General features: G+C 45.5%; 1 protein-coding gene across 1 annotated transcript in view; it reads left to right on the plus strand.

Moving 5' to 3' along the window:
* The window catches only part of LOC115776688 (contactin-associated protein-like 5), a 242,758-nt gene that overhangs the window by 215,396 nt on the left and 1,276 nt on the right, over nucleotides 1-26,086 (plus strand). The window contains exons 21-22 of the mRNA XM_030724438.1: nucleotides 12,305-12,508; nucleotides 13,710-13,784. Of these exons, the coding sequence (XP_030580298.1) occupies nucleotides 12,305-12,508; nucleotides 13,710-13,784 (279 nt within the window). The remainder of the gene's footprint in view (nucleotides 1-12,304; nucleotides 12,509-13,709; nucleotides 13,785-26,086) is intronic.

Consider the following 26,086-nt stretch of genomic DNA (forward strand, 5'->3'; position numbering starts at 1 on the left):
CTGTAAACAAAATGTTGTCCTCTGAGTGTAAATCCAAACAAACCTTGACTTTTGGTACTGATTGGGACACTAAAAAAATGCTCCACACAAGTCCAAGACTGTGAAATGCGTCGCTTCTGGTGGGACTTGAGTCAACAGAGTATGCGGATCTGGAACTTCAGCTGGAAAATCAGCAACCACTTCATTCACTGCTCTAAAGTCGTGTACCAAACGATAAGAGTTATCCAGTTTCTGAACTGGTAACAAAGGTGTATTGCTTTGTGGATTCAGTTGACTTCAACACTGCAAATAGATTCATAAGTCATTTGTACAGCCTGTGGCTGTCCTTTTCCTTGGGTAGAAATCATGATTTTGATAAATCGACGATCCTTACTCATCCAGATGGCGTGGTTTTCTTTAAGTGGAGCAAAACTAGCTCCTTTTGCTTTTTCCATCATTTCTCCAAGGTCCTTCTGCTCATATTCTTCAGACACCAGCAAAGTTAAATGTGGCACACTTTTCTCAATGTTGAATTCTTTCTGCAAAAATTCACTTTTCTCTATCTTCATAGCTGCTCCTTGTGGTCCCAAAATTATGCAATTTGAAGAAAGTTGAACTTGTTCTGGTTGACGACTCAACCATTCTTCTGGATCTGCTTTTGTAGCATCTTTGAAGTACTTAAGTGTGCAATGCAATGGGTATTCAGGAAGTCTTGCTTTTGGCATATTTGCCACAATAAATTTCTCCCATAGTCTGACTGGTTCCAGGAAATCGGTGTCAAGATTTCCAATCCAAAATACTAACGAGGCTTCAGTCTCTGTTTTCATTGTTAATTGATGAGTTATGTCTTCTGGCACATCCACCAGACAGCCGTCTGGTGTACATTTAAATGTGCAATTCAATTTACACTAATTGCCATCTTGATTGAGTACTGGTAATTGTGGGTAAACATCTTCAAACTCCACTTTCTGTTCATATGGAGGTGGGTTTTGTCCTGGAGTCAGGTGTAAAAACGGCAGATTAACTTTTTCCATCAATGTCTCTGTTCGTTTTGTATTTTTCTCCATTTCTTTCAAGCTTTTTTCTCTCTCTTCTTTTGTAGCTTGTATCAACTTCTGTCCTTCAATGTCAAACAGCTGTAAAATGCCAAGCTCCACTTGTCTCTCCTCTTTTCGTCGTTGTCCTGCTTTTCCCTTCTTTTGATTTACTTTGTAGGTGGACAAAAGCACCTGCACGGTTTTGATCACTTCTGGGTTAAAGATGGGGACCACCACCCCAGGTCTGCCAATCCAATGGTACTGCCCCAGATCTCCATGCGATGTTGCAGAGGCGTGTCAACCAAGACAGCCCTACAATATCCAGAGCCTTCAGGAACTCAGGGCGAATCTCATCCACCCCAGGGGCCCTGTCACCAAGGAGTTGTTTAACCACCTCAGTGACCTCACCCCCGGTAATGGGGGTGGGTACTCTGAGCTGTCATTCGGTGCATAGGCGCAAACAACAGTCAGGAAAGTGCAGGGAACCAACCCTCTCACTGAGGGCAACTCCAGACTGGAACAGAGTCGAGCCCTTCTCCAGGAGACCGGTTCCAGAGCCCAGGCCATGCGTTGAGGTGAGCCCAACTATATCTAGCTGGTATCTCTCAACCTCACGCACTAGCTCAGGCTCCTTCCCCACCAGAGTGGTGGCATTTCATGTGCCAATAGCCAGTCTCGATAGTCGGTCCGCCTTTGGCCACCGCCCGACACACACTGCACACGACCCCAACGACGCCTCTTGCCGGTGGTCAGCCTACAGGAGGGCGGGCCCATTTAACCTCTTCGGGCTGCGCCTGGCTGGGCACCACGGGCTAATACCCGGCCACCAGACACTCTCCCTCGAGCTCCCTCTCCAAGCCTGGCTCTAGGGTGGGGTCCCGGTAACCCTATCCCAGGCAGGGTAAACTGTTCCCTCGTTGTTGTAGACATAGGGGTCTTCTGAACTGCTCCTTGTCTGGACCCTCACCCAGGACCAATTTACCATGGGAGACCCTACCACGGGTACAAGCCCACGGACAACATAGCTCCTGGGGTCACTGGGACACACAAACCCGTCCCCCACGATAAGGTGGCGATTCACAAAACAATATAACTAAATTATATAGTTGAAGCAAATTTACAGCGATTAATGGCAATAAGTGAGTCATATTCCTAAAGCAAAATTTACAGCAAGGTGATATTCGTAATTTATACAAGATATTTACAACTTGACCAAGCTGTCATTATCCATTCAGTGACACAACACGATGTCAGTCATCCAGCCTAATTTTCATGCACTGTAAAATGAAAATCTCTGAACTTTAATCAGTGCAGAAATCTCCAAGAGCTTAATCCAATTGGCGACCTGGAAATTGCCCACAGCCCAAGCTGACCTACTTCTTCTGGGCCCACATTCGTTTCCGGATTGAGAATGCTCAGCTATAACCACTGTGCGACATGCTAGCTTTCCTATTCAAAACCTCCAAATCGAATTCTTGTGCATTGTAAAACAAAGGTCTCCAAATTTTACTTTAGAAACCCCCAAGAGCTTACGTAAATTCGCGATTGGGCAGTATCTTCCCCCGACCCAAGCTGACCTGTCTCCTTTCAGATCCAGAACAATTAGTTGGATCACAAAAGAACCAGCGGTACCGCCGTGGAAGATTTCCTTTTCAATATATTGCTATAATGTATGGTTTAAAAAGACAAGATGCAGAGCTGGAGGTGGCAGTTGCTTAAATTTTCACTGGGAGTGGGACAGATAAGATTAGGAATGAGTACATCAAATGGACAGCTCAGGTTGAGTGGTTTGGAGACAAAGTTAGAGAGGTAATGTTGAGATGGTTTGGACATGTGCAGAGGATGGATAGTGGCTATACTGGACAAAGGATGTTTAGGATAGAGCTCCCAGGCAGGAGGAAAAGAGGAAGACCACAGATTCATGGATGTAGTGAAGGATATGCATATGCGTGACGGAGGAGGCTAGGAGAGAGTGAGATGGTAAATGGACTGGTTCTTACATAGTGCTTTTCTACTTTGAGCAAACCACCATTGTTATGATTAGGAGGTGACCTGCTCTACCTACTGAGGCACAGCCACCCAAAAGGAGGCAGATGATCCACTGTGGCAACCCCTAAAGGGAGCAGCTGAAAAAAAAAAGAAGTAGCAAAATATAATGCCTTCCCCTGGTTTATTTAATTGATTAAATGTATATACAGTACACAGAAATAGCACAAAAGACCAGCTATATTACTTAAACCATGTAAAACACTGCATCTGTTACTTAGCTTGAAAGATATTCAGAGACACACACTTTGAGAGGTAGAGCTATGTACTTTTTAAATCTATTTTATTTATTTGTTTTTAAATAAAGTTTTAAGCCTAAACTTCAAGTGGAGGTAAGTGGTGTGTCAGTTGAAGGCTCTAATTGTCATGGTCCTGGGCCGTGTGCCCAGCATTTTGTGTTTAGGTTTTGTTTTCACTGCGTTATTTTCCCAGTTTGTTTTCCATCTTAGTTCCTGTCTTATTATTTATTATTGTTACCTTTTGATTTCCTAGTTCCCTTTGTTCCTGTCTCCCCAGCATCTGTGTTCTTGTCTTTTTTGTCCTTTTGTCATGTCACAGGCACCTGTGTTTGTGTATTGAGATTTATTCCCAGTGTTGTGACTAGTCTGCGTCTCCGTCCCGTGTCTGTGTGTTTCCTGTTTAAGAGTTTAAGCAGGACACTGTCAAATATATAGTGGAACTGTGTGAGCAATGGCTCAAATGCCCAGTGAGGGGTTTTGGAAAGCCATGGCACACACTGTGCATAGACTGGTTTCCGATTACACCTGGATTTTCACTCTTTGCCTGCTTTAAATAAGGACTTGGTAACTGTTCCATTGCATCTCTTTGGTGCTCTGAGGCATCCAATTCAGCTGCTATGTCATGGATGGAGAATGTCACTAACAAATGGGCCACTATGGGTTTTAAGACTGTGGACACTTGCCCCTGATCTCCCTGCTCCTGTAACTGTTTCTGTCCCTTGGGTGGGAGCAGCCCCTCAGCCACAGACATCTCCGTTGGCTGCAGCAGCTCCCCTTCAGCCCCAGTCACCCACATCGGCTGCACCAGACACACCCAAGCAATCCCCAGAGCAGCCCCAGCTGTCCAGGGAGACAGCTGTGTGCACTGCACAGCAGCCCCAGTCTGCGCTTTTGGGGCCTCGCCCAGAAGGTCCTGTTCAGCCCGAGCGTCCAGCTCAGTCCGAGCCACATCTGGAGCCTGAGCATCCGGCTCAGTCCAAGCATCCTTAACCATAGGAGTTAGGTCACCTCCTCCAGCCTTGTCGCTGCCACCGCTGGGACTGTGGCTGGCCCCCTGATCAGCCCCACTTCCATGAGGTTCCCCAGCTCTTAGAAGGGCCCTTGGCCTATACGGCCTCCCGACCTGTTTGAACTCTGTTGTCTGGCCCCTCGGCCTGGATGGCCCCCTGAACTTTTGGACTGTACTTCTGGCCTTGTGTCGTTGCCTTTTGTTTTTGCCCCTGTTTTTGTTCTGTTCCTGGGCCTGTTCCTGGGTTGCTTCCTGCCTTGTTTTGTTTTTGTTTTGGTGTTGTCAAAGTGTTATATCCATTTAGATATACAGAGTTATGTGTGAGGTATGATAGAGCTGCAGATATGGGGTCTGTTGTTCAGTGGGTGTCTACATACGGCTGTATACATAGAGCTCATCTTGGAAAAACAAATTTGTTTGGCACACCATTGCATTCAGATCATGATTCTGATTGCAAAAGCTGCCAGACTGAACGATTAAAAAAAAAAAAATATTATTATATATATTTTTTTTTAATCTGTTCAGTCTGGCAGGAGGTGTCGTAGGGGTCGGGTGCAGTGTGTGTCGGGCGGTGGCCGAGGGCGGAGGCCCTGGCGGACCGATCCCCGGCTATCGAAACTGGCTATTGGGACATGGAATGTCACCTCTCTGGTGGGGAAGGAGCCTGAGCTAGTGCGTGAGGTTGAGAGATACCAGCTAGATATAGTTGGGCTCACCTCAACGCATGGCCTGGGCTCTGGAACCAGTCTCCTGGAGAAGGGCTGGACTCTGTTCCAGTCTGGAGTTGCCCTCGGTGAGAGGCGGCGAGCTGGGGTGGGTATTCTTGTATCCCCCCGGCTTGCTGCCTGTACGTCGGAGTTTTCACCGGTGGATGAGAGGGTAGTTTCCCTGCGCCTTCGGGCTGGGGAACGGGTCCTGACTGTTGTTTGCGCTTATGCGCCGAATGACAGTTCAGGGTACCCACCCTTTTTGGAGTTGCTGGGTGGGGTGCTGGAGAGTGCTCCATCTGGTGACTCCATAGTCTTGCTGGGAGACTTCAACGCTCACATGGGCAATGACAGTGAGACCTGGAGGGGCGTGATTGGGAGGAACGGCCTGCCCGGTCTGAACCTGAATGGTGTTTTGTTATTGGACTTCTGTGCAAACCACAGTTTGTCCATAACAAACACCGTGTTCGAACACAAAGATGTCCATAAGTGCACATGGCACCAGGACACCCTAGGTCGCAGGTCGATGATCGATTTTGTAATCGTATCATCAGATCTGCGGCCGTATGTTCTGGACACTCGGGTGAAGAGAGGAGCTGAGCTGTCAACTGATCACCACCTGGTGGTGAGTTGGATCAGGTGGCGGGGGAAGATGCTGGACAGACCTGGCACACCTAAACGTATTGTGAGGGTGTGCTGGGAACGCCTGGCAGAAGCCCCAGTCCGGGAGATCTTCAACTCCCACCTCCGGCAGAACTTCGACAGCATTCCGAGGGAGGCTGAGGAAATTGAGTCCGAATAGACCATGTTCCGCACCTCCATTGTTGAGGCTGCTGCTCAGAGCTGTGGCTGCAAGGTGGTTGGTGCCTGTCGTGGTGGTAACCCCCGAACCAGATGGTGGTCACCGGAGGTGAAGGGAGCCATCAAGCTGAAGAAAGAGTCCTATCGGGCTTGGTTAGCCTGTGGGACTCCAGAGGCAGCTGACAGGTATCGACAGGCCAAGCGGAATGCAGCTCGGGTAGTGGCCAAAGCAAAAACTCGGGTGTGAGAAGAGTTCGGTGAGGCTATGGAAAAAGACTTTCGGACGGCATCGAAGCGATTCTGGCAAACCGTCAGGTGACTCAGGAGGGGAAAGCAGTGCTTCACTCACACTGTTTATAGTGCGGGGGGGGGGGGGGGGGTGCTGCGGACTTCAACTGAGGCTATAGTCGGACGGTGGAAGGAATACTTCGAGGACCTTCTGAATCCCACTGACACGCCTTCTGTAGTGGAAGCAGAGTCTGGGGATGAGGGGGATGACTTGACCATCACTGGGGGTGAGGTCACTGAGGTAGTTAAACAACTCCTTGGTGGCAGAGCCCCTGGGGTGGACGAGATTCGCCCTGAGTTCATGAAGGCTCTGGATGTTGTAGAGCTGTCTTGGTTGACACGCCTCTGCAACATCGCGTGGAGATCTGGGGCAGTGCCATTGGATTGGCAGACCGGGGTGGTGGTCCCCATCTTTAAGAAGGGAGACCGGAGGGTGTGCTCCAACTTTCGGGGAATCACACTACTCAGCCTCCCCGGTAAGATCTATGCCAGGGTGCTGGAAAGGAGGGTGTGTCCGTTAGTCGAACCTCGGATTCAGGAGGAACAATGCGGTTTTCGTCCTGGTCATGGAACGCTGGACCAGCTCTTTATCCTCTCAAGGATATTCGAGTGTGCGTGGGAGTTTGCCCAACCAGTCTACATGGGCTTTGTGGACTTGGAGAAGGCATTCGACCGTGTTCCTCGGGGTGTTCTTTGGGAGGTTCTGCGGGAGTATGGGGTGTCTGGCCCATTGTTGCGGGCCATTCAGTCCTTGTACAACCACAGTGAGAGCTTGGTCCGTATAGCCGGTAATAAGTTGGATTTGTTTCCTGTGAGTGTTGGACTCCGTCAGGGCTGCCCTTTGTCACCGATTCTGTTCATAATTTTTATGGACAGAATTTCTAGGCGTAGCCAGGTGGCGGAAGGCTTCTTCCTTGGTGGCCTCAGAGTCTCATCTCTGCTTTTCGCAGATGATGCGGTTCTGTTGGCTTCATCAGGGGGGGGCCTCCAGCTCGCAGTGGAACGGTTCGCAGCCGAGTGTGAAGCGGCTGGCATGAGAATCAGCACCTCTAAGTCTGAGGCCATGGTCCTCAGCCGGAAAAGGGTGGAGTGCCATCTCCGGCTCAGGAACGAGTTCTTGCCTCAAGTGGAGGAGTTTAAGTATCTCGGGGTCTTGTTCACGAGTGATGGGAGAAGGGAACGGGAGATCGACATGCGGATCGGGGCTGCTTCTGCAGTGATGCGGACGCTGCACCTGTCCGTCGTGGTGAAGAGGGAGCTTAGCGTAAAAGCGAAGCTCTCGATTTACCGGTCGATCTACGTTCCTACCCTCACCTATGGTCACGAGCTTTGGGTAGTGACCGAAAGAATAAGATCGCGAATACAAGCGGCAGAAATGAGTTTCCTTCGAAGGGTGGCTGGCCTCTCCCTTAGAGATAAGGTTAGGAGTGCGGCCATCCAGGAGGGGCTCAGAGTAGAGCCGCTGCTCCTCCACATCGAAAGGAGCCAGTTGAGGTGGCTCGGGCATCTGATTAGGATGCCTCCTGGCCGCCTCCTGGGTGAGGTGTTCCGGGCATGTCCCACCGGGAAGAGGCCCCGTGGTAGACCCAGGACACGCTGGAGAGATTATGTATCTCGGCTGGCCTGGGAACGCCTTGGGGTCCCTCCGGATGAGCTGGAGGAGGTGGCTGGGGAGAGGGAAGCCTGGGCTTCTCTGCTTAGGCTTCTGCCCCCGCGATCCGGCCCCAGATAAGCGGAAGAAAATGGATGGATGGATGGATATATTATTATAAATAAACAAAGCCACTGTGGCTCTATAATGCTGTGTTTCCACTAGTACCTACTCAGCACGTGTCAATACAACTCGGCACAGTCTGATTTTGTTACCAGTACAACTGAGTACCTCCACAATGTTGGTGGAGTCGATATAGCAACGCGGACAGTAATCTTGATGTAATCTGTATGTGACTCAAAATGCAACACAACAATGGATGAGATAGAGGCAAGCTAACATAGCTAAGGCCAGTTTACTATTGTCATCATGCATACTTCCTCAATACAACATTTTAATGGATGAAGATTATCATTAAGTATTAATGATACTTGGGGTGGCTATAGCTCAGGAGATAGAGCAGGTCACCTACTAATCGGAAGTAGTTGGCAGTTCGATCCCTGGCTGCTCCAGGCCGCATGCCAAGGTTTTCTTGGGCAAGACACTGAACTCTCCTCTCCCTGCTCTGCGACGCAAGCATTGGAGTATGAATGTGTGTAAATGTTGGACAATAAAAGCACTTAGCTTAGTTACACATGGAAGTGCTTGTGTGAATGGATAAATGTAAACATGTTGTATAAGCGCTTTGAGTGCTCAGATAGAATAGCAAAGTTCTATATAAGAACTAGTCCATTTATTAGAATATGTATGCTGTGTGCATGTTTCAGATGGTTCTCCTGTTGCAAAACTACCACTGCAAGCATTGGTCTGGGCATTCAACCGAGCCTCCCCGTGGTTTGGGGGCCTCCATTTTCTTGCTGTCGGGTTTTAAAAATGCCGTTTTTTTCTGGTGAAGGTGTTGCTCTCATGACTCAGCTAGTGATGACACTTCCTGGCCAATCAGTGGCATGCTGTTTTTTGACATCACAGTTTCAGATTGCCTCAGATCGCTTGGAATCCTGGCTGAGTGGGTACTAAAAAAGTACCTGGTACCAGGTAATAATGGAAATGCTTACAAACTGTGCTGAGTCAAGTCATGCTACGCTGAGTAGGTACTAATGGAAACACGGCATAAGAATCCCTTGACATTTACTACTACGTACTGTTGAGCTGGAAACTCTGTGCTCAGTATTGTTTGAGCTCAGAGTTCCCAGCTCAACAGCTCCACCACAAAGTTGCCAGCTGTTGCTCCACCACAAAGTTGGTGTAGTCTGCTGCTCCCACTTTCTCTTTGCATAGTGTCATAACCACATGGATAAATAGTATGAGCTAGTAATATTAATAACACAAATCAATTCACAAATCACAAATCAATATTCAAGATGGCGCCGGTGAGGTCAGCAGCCGTCGTACCTGCTCCTACGCTTTGTTTGTATATATTAGGTTTAGCTCTAATTTTGGACTTTATAATTCCGCCTGCTCTGTGTCATATCACGTATGACAGACAGACTCTTTTTAATATCAGAATACAGCACTCTGGCTGTATTCTGACACCTTTTTCTCCCGACCCGACTTGGCCTCGGGAGATCCAGCGTTTCCAGTGGGCCAGCTCAAACAAAGGACCCAGGTCACGGACAAGGCCCCGAGGGAAAAGAGCCGGCGTAAGAGAGAGGCTGAGGCGCAGAGCGCACCAAACGCCACTGCCGAGCATCCTGTTGGCTAATGTCCAGTCACTGGATAACAAGCTGGACGAACTCAGGGCCAGGATACAGGTTCAGAGGGACATAAGGGACTGCAACATCTTCTGTCTCACGGAGACATGGCTGACTCCCCTCATACCGGACCACGCCGTACAGCCGTCGGAGTTCTTCAGTGTTCATCGCACGGACAGAACGAGTGAGTCTGGAAAATCAAGAGGAGGAGGTGTGTGCCTAATGATTAATAACAACTGGTGTGACAGTAGGAATGTTGTCCTTCTGAAACAATCATGTTCACCTAACCTGGAGCTCCTAACCCTGAAATGCCGTCCCCACTACCTGCCCCGCGAGTTTACTTCGGTCATCTTCAGCGCCGTCTATATTCCACCTCAGTCGGACACAAACACTGCACTATCCGAGCTACATGAGGCTATTTCCACCTATCAGGCTAACCAGCGTGATGCGGCTCTCATCGTAGCCGGGGACTTTAACAGTGCAAACTTGAAAAAGCTGATACCGGAGTTGATTCAACACATCGACTGCCCCACCAGAGGAGAGAGGACCCTAGACCACTGCTATTCTCCATTCAAAGATGGCTACAAAGCAAAGCCTCTTCCGCCTTTTGGGAAGTCTGACCACACCTCTGTACTTCTCATGCCGAAATACAAACAACGGCTCAGGCAGGAACCCCCTGCTGTGAGAGAAGTGACACGGTGGTCTGATCAAACAGAGGCCGCTCTGCAGGGTGCGTTGGATTCAACCGACTGGGACATGTTTCGCAGCAGCGCGGGCGGAGACATCGAGGAGTTTACGGAAACTGTTGTGGGATTTATTGGGAAAGTTGTTGAAGACACTTCACTTAGGAGGACCATCAGGACTTTTCCCAACCAGAAGCCGTGGGTGGATAAATCTGTCCGCGACGCCCTGAGGTCCCGCACCGTTGCCTACAACTCCGGCCTCGCCTCTGGGAACATGGAGGACTACAAGGTTGCATCATACAACGTCCGCAGAGCGGTGAAAGAGGCAAAACATCGCTACGGCCGCAGACTGGAACAGCAACTACAACAGTCTGACCCCAGGGGACTGTGGCAGGGACTACGCACCATCACGGACTACAAAGCACCACACACACACCCGGTGAGTGCCGACGCTTCTCTGGCTGATGAACTCAACATCTTCTTTGCGCGCTTTGAGTCGGGAAGCCGACAGCCCGCTGCGCTCCCGGTGAGAGACACTCACTGTGACGGAGCGCGACGTGAGGAGGGCGTTTAGACGTGTAAACACCAGGAAAGCGGCTGGACCAGACGGTATTAGTGGACGTGTCCTTAAGACCTGCGCTGACCAGGACCTGTGTTTACAGTGATATTCAACCTCTCACTGAAACTGTGTGTGATTCCCACCTGCTTTAAAAAGTCCATCATAGTCCCTGTCCCAAAGAAACCACACCCCAGCAGCCCCAATGACTTCAGGCCCATAGCACTCACCTCTGTGGTGATGAAGTGTTTTGAGAGACTCATCAAGACATTCATCACCTCCTCACTGCCCACCACCCTCGACCCACTACAGTTTGCATACCGGCCAGACAGATCCACAGACGACGCCATATCCTTCCTCCTCCACAAGACCCTTTCACACATAAACACTGGTAAGGGGAACTATGTGAGGGTGCTGTTTGTAGATTACAGCTCAGCATTCAACACCATAGTTCCCTCCAGGCTGGTCTCTAAGCTGCTGGACCTGGGCCTGGGCCCATCCCTGTGCAGGTGGGTTCACAGCTTCCTGACCAGCAGACCACAGGTGGTACGAGTGGGTCACCTCACCTCATCCTCCCTCACCCTCAACACTGGATCCCCCCAAGGCTGTGTGCTCAGCCCTCTGCTGTACTCACTGTACACCCATGACTGCGAGGCCACGTCAGAGTCCAACGTCATCATCAAGTTTGCTGACGACACTGCTGTTGTGGGACTAATCTCTCACAATGAGGAGACAGCCTACAGGAGAGAGGTCTCCCGCCTGGAGAACTGGTGCCAGGAGAACCACCTCCTGCTCAACGTCAGCAAAACAAAGGAACTGATCGTGGACTTCAGCAGGAAGCAGCAGAGGGACTACCATCCACTTGTCATCAGTGGTGCTGAGGTGGAAAGAGTGGACACCTTCAAATACCTGGGAGTGACCATCTCACAGGACCTGTCCTGGACTCATCACATAAACATCACTGTGAAGAAGGCCAGACAGCGTCTCTACCTCCTCAGGCGGCTGAGAGACTTCAAGCTCCCACTCAAGGTGCTCAGGAACTTTTACACCTGCACCATCGAGAGCATCATGCGTGGGAGCATCACCACCTGGATGGGAAACTGCACCAAGCAGGACTTCATGGCCCTAAAAAGGGTGGTTCGTTCAGCTGAACGGACCATCAGAACCACCCTCCCCAACCTGCAGGACATTTACACCAAGCAGTGCAGGCTGAGGGCCATGAAGATCCTAAAACAGCCCAGCCACCCTGGACACTCTCTCTTCTCCCTGCTCCCATCAGGCCGGCGTTACCGCTGCCTGAGGGCTAAGACTGAAAGGTTGAAGAAGAGTTTTTACCCACAAGCCATCCGTCTGCTCAACTCTGAGCCCTAACTGGACCATTATTGCACAGTGTAAATATTATAATTTAAAAAGTGTGTATAGTGTATAGTATATAGAGTATAGTGTATAGTGTGAATTACTTTTTTTTAATTTTTATTCTTCTTATTTATGTGTGTGTGTATATAAGGTTGCAGGTACAAAATACATTTCACTGTGCATTGTACTGTGTATAACTGTGCATGTGACAAATAAACACTATCTTATCTTATCTTATATTATCTTATCATCTCTCTCTAGGAAGAGACAACTTTGAAGAAGAAATATTTCAAGTAGGTTCTGAAGGTTTCATGGGCTGTCTCTCCTCGGTCCAGTTTAATCATGTGGCTCCGCTGAAAGCAGCGCTGCTGAATCGAGGAAGTTCATTGGTCACCATCCGGGGTCCACTGGTGCAGTCCAACTGTGGAGCACTGTCAGACTCCATCACATCCCACAACCTACGAGGTAATACAAAAACATCTACTGGACAAGCAGTCAAAAAACACGAACAGAAAGTGGCATATTCATCTAACACAGGGAAAGTCTTAACAGTTGTGACAGCAATCAGCAACAATTATTCTAAACTATTTACACTGTTTCCAAGTAAATGCTATAGACATATGCATTTACAATGTTCCAAATCAAAGAACAATATCATAGTGGCATATTTTTACACCTGTAACTGTGTGTGTGATACATTAAGGAGAAGTAAACAATCTTCTCCTTAGAAGAAGTAAATTTACAGAATAATTTCTATTGTTTCTTTTTAAGAGAAATGTTATTTGATGTTAATCGTAATGCATACATGAGTGTGTAAGCATACACTTTTACAATTGTATGTGATAAAGATGTCACTAATCTGAACTTTCTATACATTTATTCAAGAGGTGGCACTTTAACGCATTAATTTCGATTAATTAATTGTGGGGGAAAATAACGAGTTAAAAATTTTAATGCATTTTAATCACACTTTGCACCGTGGAACGTTTCTCAGTGCACGAGTTCCAGGCACACAGATTATATCGACGCACGATGTCAAAAATTCAGGGGCCGCATCATTCAAAGGACCCGGCCCACGTCCTTCGCAGCCCACGAGGACCGCAAAGGCCGGAAGTGAGCGGCTAGCCTTCATATCAGCATCACCTGCCTTCACCTCTGCGTAGCTCATGTCGCCTAGCAGCCGTGAACGCGAAGCACAGCTGTGTAAAAGCAGCTGGTTAACAAACTTTTAACAACTTTTTCTACTTTTTGTGGTTTAATTTTAAGTCTTTAATTCAAAATAAGCTGTTAAAACAAGCATAACACATTTCAGCATCAAGGAATACAGCTGAACGAATGATTAATTTCCAACTATATTAAGTGAGACATTAATGTTGAATAAAACTATCCAGTTATGATGCTTATCACAGGAGCATTTCCGCCCTTTGTTGGTCTGTGTAGCAGACTGGTGGGAAAATAAACAAAATTTTGAAGTTTAAACTTATGTATATTGATTCATTCATCAACCAAACAAATTAATATTTATCATGTTAAATATTTAAATGTGATTAAAATACGGTTAATTTCGATTAATTAATTACAAAGCTTCTAATTAATTAGAATAATTTTTTTAATCGAGTCCCACCCCTAATTTATTCATGATACAAATTCACTTCTCCCTCTGCAGATCAAGCTGCAATGAAAAATAAGGAGAAGGAGCAGCAGGAGGGTAATTCTACAAATGATGTTGCTGTAATAGGAGGTATGTTTTCTTCTTTTGTACTCAATTATTTGACTTCTGATTTTATATTTGTTATACTCTACATCTGCATTTGTTAAGTATTCTTACTGGTTTGTTATCATCTCTGTCTGCTTAGCTCCCACTCAGTTACACCATTTTACTTTTTGTGTGGAATGCAGCAGCTCATTGTCAAATATTCTGGCAGGACACTAATGTTATTTCCTTAAATAGTATTTTATAATCTTGCTGCCAATAGTGAATGTATTTTGTTCAGTGCATTGCAGAGCTGAGCACTGTCACTGACAGCAACTCAGCATGCCATTATTCCATTATATACTGATCATGACATTTGGTAAAGACACACCCTTATAAAATCTGTAAATGATAACAAGCCCATTATTTCATGCATGTCCATTGCTTCATTCACTCTTTTTCAACTTAGTGACATATGATTACTCAAAATTTGGATAGACAAAGGGGTTATTTTCTCATGTTCAGAAATAAATCCACCAGGTATTGAGATCCAAGGTGAGATACAACAAGAGTGCCTCAAGATAAGGAGCAGGAGATGGAAGTAAAGACCAAGTGTCTCCATGTGATGTACCATCTACTAGGGATGGCTCAATACCACTTTTTTATATCCGATACCAATATTTTACATTTGGAAATCTGCCCATACCGATATAAATCCGATCCGAAATTTATTTATTTATTTTTTATGTTTTTAAATGCCTGGATCAATTTTACATAAGTCTCTCACACAACAAAATCAAAATCTTTTAGTTGTCCCACATAAGACTAAGGACCAGGGAGCTTTTCAGGCAGTGGCACCAAAGCTCTGGAACTGTTTACCACTCCAGCTCCATTTAGCTGACTTTGTGGTGTCTTTTAAAAAACAGTTGAAAACCTCTCTGTTTAACCAGACTTTCTGTTGACTTTATTTTAATTCTTTTTTCTTTTAATACGATAATGTTATTGTGTTTTTAACATGGTGATTTCTTTTTTTTATATTGTGTTTTAATTATTGTACAGCACCTTTCTGTCTGTGAAAAGCACTATAAAAATAAACTTTGCTTACTTACAACAATTGCTTTATCACCTGAATCCTGTTGCTCCTATGTGAGAAGGTGATGCATTGGCATATGGCATGTTGCAAATTTCATTTGGGCTCCAACTATTGATTATTTTAACAATTTTTTATTACATTTATATTGTAGGTATTACATTTATTACATTTATTATTACATTGATTACCCAAGTAACTGGATAAGAAATACTTTTTTTGTATTAACAGTTAATCTGCATATTTAACTTCCATACTGCAGTTTTTCCCTGTGTGAAACAAACAGGGTGGATGGAGCAGCTACAAAGTTCTCTTTTCTTCACTTACTGATCAGGTGGTTGATGAAGGACCTCCAGCTGTTTCCCAGTAAAGATTTAATGGTGGTTACGGGTTGAAAAGGCTTCTTTTGGACACTAGAAAAACATTTCCTTCTGCTCCATCTGAGCTCACGGGCTCTGCCTCTTTGCGCTTGTGCAGACAGACTGCGCGTAAATCAGCTGACTGCTGCTGTTGTGTTATCAGCATTTATGTTAAAAAACTGGGGGCTGTGTGAGCGTAATCTTGTAATGCTTTATATTCACAAGCATTCTCCTAAATAGTTTCTACTGCAGGTCTATATTTAGTCACTAATCAGTATCAAAAATATTTTGATGGGTAAGGAGTCCTTCCGGTACCGGACAATCACTAGTGCTAATAGCTGCGTTCGCTAGCTGTATGTCCGGGAACTGAAGTAGAGAAAAAAATAACAGCTGAAATTCTCAGCACAGCGAGCACAACACACAAACACGCAGAGAGCGGTGGAGGCGGAAAAACATGTCAGCGATGATCCACTTGGTGTCAAAGGGAATCCGTCGCAGCGACGGAGAACTTTACAGAATCTGAGGGGGTTGCTTTCTAACTCCTGATCGACTTCCTTCCAGTAGGGTGGCGGTAATGCAGCTCTAAGCTAGTTTGGTCAACTACAGACCCACAAGAATAAGAAGACAATGGAGACCTGTAATGCAGCTAATGTGAACGAAACGCTCACATTAGCTGGATTGGATCGGATTGCATTTTTTATTTCTTTCCAATAGCCAATCCAGTAATTTAGACCAGGATTGCACCAATACTGAATATTGGATTGGCGCATCCCTACCATCTACACATAGTAGAATTGTGGACATTGAAAAATTCTACCAGTGGCTAGAAAAAGGTGGATTAAAGACAGCACAGAGCCTCTGGTCATGGAGACATGAGAACAGGCCCTGAGCACTGGATCTATAGAGGCAGAAATCTCTCCGCCAATAGGACCAAAGTTGCAGGTTGTTGGAAAGTACCCTGAAGAGAGTCCAACACATAGTAGCAGCGTCTAAAATGCAAATTGGGGCAGCATGGACAGAGAGACACAACCACATGGCTGGGATTGCGTACAAGAACATCTGTGCTATATATGGATTTCGACAAGGTGCAGAAGACTGTAGTTGTGATGCATGTGGTCATGTCAGCTGACAGTGATATCAATAAGGAGGACCTAACCCTAACCCTCTCAATGGGAAAAACAGTCATGTTGGATATCTATACCGACATGGACTGAGTAATGTTTTAGGACTGAAAGGATGCCACATCGTTTAATGGAAATGAAAATTACCAACCTAAAGAGGGGTGAAGACAAAATGAAAAACATATTCAGCAGTCTAGTCTATTTTGCTAAAATTTCATTGCTTCAGTTCAAAATGGTAGTAGTTTCTATGATCCCTATGTGCTTGCACGCATGCCACTGTTGGTGCATGCTCCTAATGAGATGACAGATAGTGTCTTGGGGGATCTCCTCCCACATCTAGACCACGGCATGACTGACCTCCTGTACAACCTGGTGGCATTGGATGGACAAAACATAATGTCCCAGAGGTGTTCTATTGGATGTAGGTCAGGTGAACGTGGGGGCAAATCAATGGTATCAGTGCCTTCATCCTTGGGGAACTGTCTGCATACTCAAGCCACATGAGGTCAGTTATTGTCGGGCACCAGGAGGAACCCAGGACCCACTGGAGGTGCAGACAAAACCCCAACAATCAAATGACCCCTATGAATTTTGGGACACTCTACAAAATAAGTAAAAATAGAAAGCAAAGATTTGTAAATCTCACAAAGCCATATTTTATTCAAAATAGAACACAGAACACATATGAAGTGCTTGAAATTAGACTTGTTATTATTTTGTGAAAAATATATTGAATTTAATGGCATCAACATTTTGAAATGTGTTGCCCCCATCTCAACTCAAAAAGAGCTGGGACTGGGTCAAAAAAGGGTGGACAAGTAAAGTAGACAAGACTAAAAAGAAACAGCTGAAGAAACATTTGGCAACTAATTAGGTTTATTTGTATGAGTCAATCACATGATTGTGAGAGTTTCTCAGAAGCAAAGATGGGCACAGGTTACCAATATGAATTAAAAAAAGGCATCTATAAATTGTGGACCAACTTCAGAATAATGTTCATCAACATTAAATTGCAAGAACTTCGATTAAGATAAGATCGGAAATGAACATTGCATATCCATGATGATCAGGCCTCCAGGCAGCACTGCCTTAAAAACGGACATGATTCTGTCATGGAATTCAGCATGCCCAGCATGGGCACACCAATTAGTTGAAATACAAGCATGTCCTTGAGGACTGTTGTGGAAATTTTAGTGCATTTAATAAAAAAAAATAAGAGTCTGCTGCCAGAGTTGTCTTTTGAAAATGTATTCTTGCAAGAAGGAATTCAGTCAATATAGAGCATGCAGCAATGCAATGAGGAATTCAAACAAAGAACACAGACGTTACTTATACAAAGACTTAGAGTATCACATTTCGTTGTCTGCTTAAGCACACACTCTTGTTTGTTCATTGAACAGGTATGACACAAACAAACGGAATAAGGAGTCCAATTATTAAATTTAATAAAGCCATTTCAAACAGTTTACAGATTAATCTGGACCAGGACTGCATGCCATGCGTGTGACATGAAGTGCTGGTAGATTCTAATTAAAGTTACAGTTTCATATAGTCACAGCTTATCAGTCTTAGTTTCATTATTATAGAAAACAGAATGTGGAAAACAGAGAATTTCAACAACAGGGTATTCAGATGACCTCAAGATCTCCATTTCTATCATTGTGTAGTCTCCATCAGTGTGGTTCATTGTACAGTCAGAACACAAAGTTCATGATGACAAAAAACATTATAAGCTTCTGTATTTTTAATCAGTTATGTTTATCTTCCAATCAAAAACAAATTTCTCAGGCAAGTAAATGTACATAAGATATACATGTGGCATATACCATGAATATCCCTTCAGGAACCAGCTCCCAGTTTGTGTTCAGGAGACAGACACCCTCTCTATTTTAACCTGTTAACTGGCAGCGGCCTGCCTGCAGGACCTTTGTAGTGCTTTCCGTCTTTGAAACCTCATACCATCACAGTAAGGCTGCAGCCCTTGCGATGTTTTTATATGACAGACTAGACCCTCTGAATTGGATTGACACCTCATTTTGCCAATCATGTTATGAAATGTATTTTCCAGAGCCAATAATAACCAGCAATGCCCCAAATGTTCTCCAATCATTCTGATTGGTCGACTGACCCAAAATTTAATGTATAGTCAATAAAATTCCTGACATGTGGGTATATGGCACCTTGGAGTGTGTTTTCACATGAATCCACAAAGTTGCTGCACAATGAGTGCGTACTACGTGCACGAAGCCGAGCCGGAAGTAAGACTCTCTGCGCCGTCGTGACCTCAACAGTGTTTAGAGTACTTTTTCTCACTAACGGATTGTATAAATATCTCAAAATAAGCTATATTTATTCAACGAAGTGACAAAGTGACTCACAAGAGTGGATTATTATTTATTAGAAAACTTTGTTGATGATTCAGCCAGTTTTATCACTGCGGAAAGAATGAATGAACAGCTGTTACTCGGAAGGCAATTCAGAGTAAGTGTAAGTTTTTATTCTCAGCTCGTCCTGTATTATATACCATTTAGATGTAAATATGTATGTAATGGTGAGTTAGACATGCACCGTTACACGGAAAATATCACCATACGCTGGTGTTACGCCACTTATATTGTATGTTTCTTTGTGTGATTGTGTGCGCCAGCGAGGAAACACGGGCAGGGAAGGTGTTTTATAGACCTCGATGGGCTTTCACGGCAGTTGCACTATGGCTTAGAGCATTATTTATTGATATTCGGTAATATTCGCTTTGTGGTGGGCTTTGTGTAAGTTGCTTTGTGTTTGTGGGGGTCAGGGTAATTGTTTGGGAGGAGGTTGTAAGTTGTGTATCAGAGAAGGTTTATTGGGAGGAAACAATGGGAAGAGGACTTAAATTTAAAACTGCATGAGGTCTGTGAGATGCGTCACTGCTGAGATCACGCGAGAGCTGTGCGTAAGTAATATGGCGGTATAGTAAACAAACCGGTGCAACTCAGGTAAATCAAACCAATATATTTATAACAAAATAGAATTATTCCTAATACTAACCTCTGCCTATTAATTCTTTCAATATAACAAACTGGACGAGGAAACATTGTACAGCCTAGAGAGCTACGTCGACGAGTGCTTTGTCAACTTCGTGATGGGCAAACCACAAAAAAATCCTGCTACCACGGCCACACCAACTTCTAAACGCACTCGTTCCGAGTGCTCAACAAGCACATCCACATTATCCCCAGAGAAAAGCTTCACTGATGTCCTGGACTCCATCGACAAGAAGCTAACTAGCCTAGATGCCCGACTTGCCTTGGTGGAGGTTCTCCACAAGGAATTCCAACAACTGAGGGTGTCGTTGGAGTTTAGCCAAGAGCAGGTGGCATCGCTTGCTGTCGAGAACCAAACGCTGAGGGATACCGTGAAACAACTCACCGATGGGATGACACAGCTGACCGGGGAAAACAAGAAAATGAGGGAGACCATTCTGGACATCCAGGCTCGGAGCATGCGGGACAACCTCGTCTTCTCCGGGATCCCAGAGCAAGCAGAGGAGGATGCCGAAGCCTCGGTTCGCGAATTCCTCCAGCATCAGCTGAAACTCCCAAGTGAAGCGGTAAAAAATATAACTTTCCATCGTGTTCACCGGCTCGGAGGTAAGAAGCCCGATAACAAACGGCCTCGGCCAATTGTAGCTAAATTTGAACATTACAAGCAAAAAGAGCAGGTCAGGAGTCGGGGCAGAGAGCTGCGTGGAACACACTACAGTGTTAATGAACAATTTCCAAAAGAGATTCTCGATCGGAGGCGAGTATTATTTCCAATAAGGAAGAAATACATCACTGAGGGCGTCAGAGCTACGGTAGCTGTAGATAAGCTTTATGTTAACGGTCAGCTGTACAGGGACCGGGAGGTTACCCCATGGCTTTATTAGGAGCAACTTCATGTTAATTTAAAGCATGTAATTGATTAGATAAGAGGTAAACTTAAACCGCGGCCGGTCTACAGGTCTGTATATAACAATTAATGCACAGGTCTTTGTTTTGTTATCATGTTGTTTTTTTTTCTTTTTTTATGCTTGGCTCTTTGGTGTTTGCACTGTTTCATTTCTCTCACACTTTACACTCCTTTTTCTTCTTCTTTTTTTTCACCCAACATGTTTGCCACACGGACATACAGCACACACACTGCCATACAGGATACACAGTCATGCAGGACACGTACACATGCGCACACAAGGTCATGGAGGACACATGTGAGGACGCGCGCACACATCTTTAGTAAACACACAACACTTCACCTGTTAATCTAAACATGAGCACACTCAAGTTTGTCTCATGGAATGTACGCGGAGTTGGTTCAAGGGAAAAGAGAGTGAAAATTATTAATCGGTTAAATGATTTACAGGCTGACGTTGTGTTTCTACAGGAGACACGTGTCCAGAACATCTGCGCACATACTCTCCTCTCCACAGTTCCCTCACATGTACTCAGCCTGCTACAACTCCAAACAAAGAGGTGTAGCCATATTGATTAACAAAAAGATAAACTGCATCATTAGAAATACTACATCAGACCCAGAAGGTAGATTTATAATACTCAATTTAACTATTCAAAATATAGATTTATGCATTGCTAGTATATATGGGCCAAATGTTGATGACCCCTCCTTCTTTCATACCTTCTTCACTTTACTGTCCGATCACTCTGACACCACACTTATAATAGGAGGAGACTTCAACCTGGTACTTAATGCAGATATTGACAGGCTCAGTACAGCAGTGAGTCAGAGGAACTGGCAGTCTGCAGACATTCTTAAACAGTACATGAAGGATTTTGGTCTTTGTGATGCTTGGCGTTCACATCACCCCACTCTGAAAGATTATAGTTTTTTCTCACCAGTACACAAGTCTCACTCCCGCTTAGATTACTTTTTAGTTAGCAGCTCCATGATGATGGATATCACAGACACCCAGATTCACCCTATCACTATCAGTGATCATGCACCGGTGTCTATGTCTCTGACACAGAAAAGAGTCACACCACCAATCAGAAACTGGAGATTTAATACATCATTACTTAAAGAACAAGATTTCATTAATTATTTCAAAAAGGAGTGGTCAGCATATTTAGAAAATAATGATCTTCCTGGAATATCACCATGTGTTCTTTGGGAAGCAGGAAAAGCAGTAATGAGGGGCAAAATAATATCTTACTGCTCGCATAAGAAAAATAAAGAAAAAACACTTGTGTTAGAATTAGAACAGAAAATTAAATCTTTAGAAACTGCCTATGCTGCTTCACCACAAGAACATATAATTAACAACATGAGGAAACTAAAACTGGAGTTAAATGAAATAATTGATAAAAGGACACAATTCATGTTGCAGAGGTTGCGTTTAGAAAACTTCGAACATGGAAATAAATCTGGAAAATTTTTGGCTAACCAGTTAAAACTAAATAAAGAAAAAACAGCCATTTATTCTATTAAAGACTCAACTGGTAATATTACCCACGACCCACAACAAATAAATAACTCTTTTAGAGACTTCTATGAAGCCTTATACTCATCGCAGATTAATCCATCTGATGCTGAAATTGAAGAATATCTTAATAACATTAATCTACCAAAGCTAAATGATGAACAGGCCGCGACTCTTGATTCGCCTCTTTCATCATCTGAATTTTACGAAGCAATACAGCATCTCCCAAATAATAAAGCCCCAGGCCCAGATGGTTTTCCAGCAGAGTTTTATAAAGAATTTTGGTCTGTGCTAAGACCCTCTTTTCTCAGAATGGTGGCTCAGATTCAGAGCAATCATGCGGTCTCTCCAAACATGAACTCTGCTAACATTAGTCTACTTCTTAAACCAGGCAAAGACCCCACACTCCCATCCAGCTACAGGCCAATCTCTCTGATTAATGTAGACCTTAAAATAATTTGCAAAGTCCTTGCCAGAAGGTTAGAAAAAATCACTCCATCTATTATACATCCAGACCAAACAGGTTTTATCAAGGGTTGGCACTCAGCCAATAATACATGCAGACTAATAAATGTAATAGATTACTGTTCCATTAATAAATTAGAAACCACAGTTTTCTCTTTAGATGCAGAAAAAGCATTTGACTGGGTAAACTGGAAATTTTTATTAGCAGTTCTGCACAAATTTGGATTTGGTTTATCCTTCATAAGCTGGATCAGAACACTATACAGCTCCCCCAATGCACGTGTTATGACAAATGATATTATTTCTCAAAGCTTCAGTCTGCAGAGGGGCACCAGGCAGGGCTGCCCCTCTGCAGGGATGTCCCACTCCTCCTTTTTTAATTGCATTATACAGCTCACAACACATCATAGTACATATAGGGCCTTGGGGGGCAGGTGTGTCACACAGTGGTTAGTGGGTGGCACTGCTGAGGTGGCCCCACTTGTCTGTTCACTGCTGCCTGCACCTCAATTTTATTTACATTTTAGACATTGAGGGCCTTGGGGGGACGGTGTGGATGGGCGCTGTTATTCAGTGCTTATATTACATCTGTCCCTCCAATTTTAAAAGCACTGTAGTTTTCACACAGCCATACACATTCTTCTCAGTACATACACTCACATCACCCCCCCAACACGCTGAGTGGGAGGAGGCGGGCCTTCTCACACCCCAGTTCCATGCACCCCGCCTGGGATGGGGACTGGCTCATTGTTCGGGGCTGGGTTGGCTGCTTCCCTGGGTTGCCGCTGGCTTGGTGCTGGTACCCGCTCTCCCACATTAGGTGTCCATGTATGTTACATGTGCGTATGCATGAGTGTGTGACTGGTGCATGCGAATGTGCGTGCGTGTGTGTACATGAGGGAACGACTGGTACGTGTGTGTGTGTGTATGTGCGTGTGAGTGTGAGTGTGTATACATGAGTGTGTGACTGGTGCATGCGAATGTGCGTGCGTGTGTATGTGCGTGTGTGTACATGAGGGAATGACTGGTACGTGTGTGTGTGTGTGTATGTGTGTGCTTGTGAGAGTGTGTGTGTGTGGACAGCTGGGCCTGGGTTGGTGGCTTGCCAAGCCTTGGCACCTGTGGGACACGGAGGGTGGGAGTTACCCCTCCCTACCGCTCCACGCTGCTCCCCACTGGTCGTCACTGCCGCCTCTGGGGTGTGGGTGCCCGTGGGTCCCGGGGTGTGTGGCCGGATGTCTCGGCATGGTCTTTGACCTGCTCCCTTGGCGGCCGTGGCCTGGGGGTGGCTTGGGCCTCTTTGGCGCGTGGGGGGGCTCTGCCGGGTGTCGGGCTGCTCTCGGGCGCTTGGGGCCTCGGGGGCCGCATGCCTGGCTCGTGCTGGGGGTGCCGGCCTGCCGGGGGGGGTGGGCTGCCCGTCGCCTCTGGCTCTCTGGACTCTAGCCCCTGGATTGTGGGGGTTCCGTCTGTAGCCTCCCTCCTTCCTCTTCTGGGGAGTGTACGCGGTTGCCATCGGGATGTGTGGCCCCAAGTCTTCTGAGCTCCTGTGCTGTGGATGGCCTGGGTCCCCTGGGTCCTTCCCTATCTGCCTCTGGATCGCGGGGAGCATGGTTGCAGTTTCTCGCCCTCATTATCGAATACATTGCATGACAAAGGGGCATACACACACATTACTACAAACAATAAACTTATGTGTGTGTGTGTGTGTATATGTAGGTGCATATGGGTGTGTGTATGGATGTGTGTGTGTGTGTGTGTGTGTGTGTGTGTGTGTGTGTGTGTGTGAGTATATCAACCCCTTTTATTTATTTATTTATTTATTTATTTTTTTTCTCTCTATCTCCTTTCTTCCCCCCCCCCCCCCCCCCCCCCCCTTTTCTCCCCCCCACCTCTTGTTCTTGCCCCTTCCTTGTTGCCTGTCAGACTTGGCATGAATAACTAAATAAAAAGATAAATAAATAAAAATAAAATTGCAAACATTAACAAGAAGAGCCTATAGGAAACATATAGAGCTGTTCTTGTCAAAGCAAATATGTTTGGTACATCAGTGCATTCGGATCATCATTCCGATTGTGAAAGATGCCAGACATGACAGGCTAAAAAAAAATAAATAAATAAATAAAAAAAAAAATAAATAAATAAATAAAACTGCATGAGAACATATGGGATTCTGCAATAGAAAAAAATACACTCTTCTTCAATTTGTTTAAAACAAAAAGTTATACAATTTAAGGTTACCCATAGGTTACATTGGTCCAAAGCAAGATTGGCTAAATTTACACCAAACATAGACCCCAACTGTGATCGCTGTAGATCACCAGCAGCATCTTTAGCTCATATGTTTTGGCTTTGTCCAAGACTAAGAAACTTCTGGCTATCAATCTTCAATTTTTTTTGGATGCATTAGGAATAACTATAGAACCTCTTGCTGTTATAGGAATATTTGGAATGGTACCATTAACTCTTAATCTTAGGTGGTGCAGAAAAAAAACATGATAGCATTTGTCACACAAGGAGCAAGGAGACTCATACTACTCAAATGGAAAGATAAATTTCCTGCAACTTATGCTTCATGGGTTGGAGATCTTATGCATCATTTAACTCTGGAAAAAAATTTGCTATGCTGTAAGAGGTTGTGCACACAACTTTTACATCACCTGGCAACCAATTCTGAATCATGTGGCCTCTAGACATCTCTGACTCATAGAATCTTTCCCATCCTTTCCTCCCCCTTCTCCCTTTTCTTTTCTGTTTTTAACCTCCGCCAAGGAGGTTATGTTTTCGGTCGCGTTGGTTTGTTTGTTTGTTTGTTTGTTTGTTTGTCAGCAGGATTACTCCAAAGGTTATGAACGGATTTCGATGAAATTTTGTGGAGTGGTTGGAAATGACAAGAGGAAGAAGTGATTAAATTTTGGCGGTGATCTGGATCACGATCTGGATCCAGGAATTTTTTTAAGGACTCTTCACTATTGCGGGATAGGGGGTTATTGTTGTCTGGGAAACATGAAAGATTATTTCACAGTATTTAGATACACGTATTACAGCGTCAGTGACCCTATGGCCAGGGCCGTATTACCGACCGGGCGAGTGGGGCTGGCACCCCGGGGCCCATGGATCCAGGGGGCCCAGGGGGGGGCCCAACAACAATCCAGATACCGATGTCGATGCTGATTGCGATAGAGCCCTCTATTCTAGGATCTTCTTTAGTTGTACTTCTTTAGTCTATAAGGGTTAACTGAAATGGGCTGGGGGGAGTGACAGCAGTCAGAGGGCCCTCGGCCACAGGACATAGGAACCAGAGGGCCCCTGGGCCATGTCGTACAGCAACCAGAGGGCCCCTAGGCCACGGAGGACGGCAATCAGAGGGCCCCTGGGCCACGGGGGATGGCAAAGGGCCCCTGAACCACGGGATATGGCAACCAGAGGGCCCCTGGGCCACGGGGGACGGCAATCAGAGGGCCCCTGGGCCACGGTGGACGGCTATCAAAGGGCCCCTGAGCCACGGGATATGGCAACCATAGGGCCCCTGTGCCACAGGAAATGGCAATCAAAGGGCCCCTGGGCTATGCGGTATGGCGACTAGAGCGCCTAGGGGGACAGCAATCAAAGGGCCCCTGGGCTACAGGATATGGCAACTTCGACTGTTCTTGACTCTGCCAATTACGAACTGTGAAGGGGAACGGTCATTCTCCAGAATGGCTCGAATAAAAAATGAGCTCAGGATGAAAATGACCCAAAATCGTCTGAACTCCCTCTCACTTCTTGCAATTGAATCACAGTTTGTGCAACAGCTGAACTTTGATGAGTTGGTAGATGATTTTGCACGAAGGAAGAGCAGAAAGAGACTTTTGTAGGGG

This window comes from Archocentrus centrarchus, unplaced genomic scaffold (genome assembly GCF_007364275.1).
Source record: "Archocentrus centrarchus isolate MPI-CPG fArcCen1 unplaced genomic scaffold, fArcCen1 scaffold_36_ctg1, whole genome shotgun sequence".
NCBI lineage: Eukaryota > Metazoa > Chordata > Actinopteri > Cichliformes > Cichlidae > Archocentrus > Archocentrus centrarchus.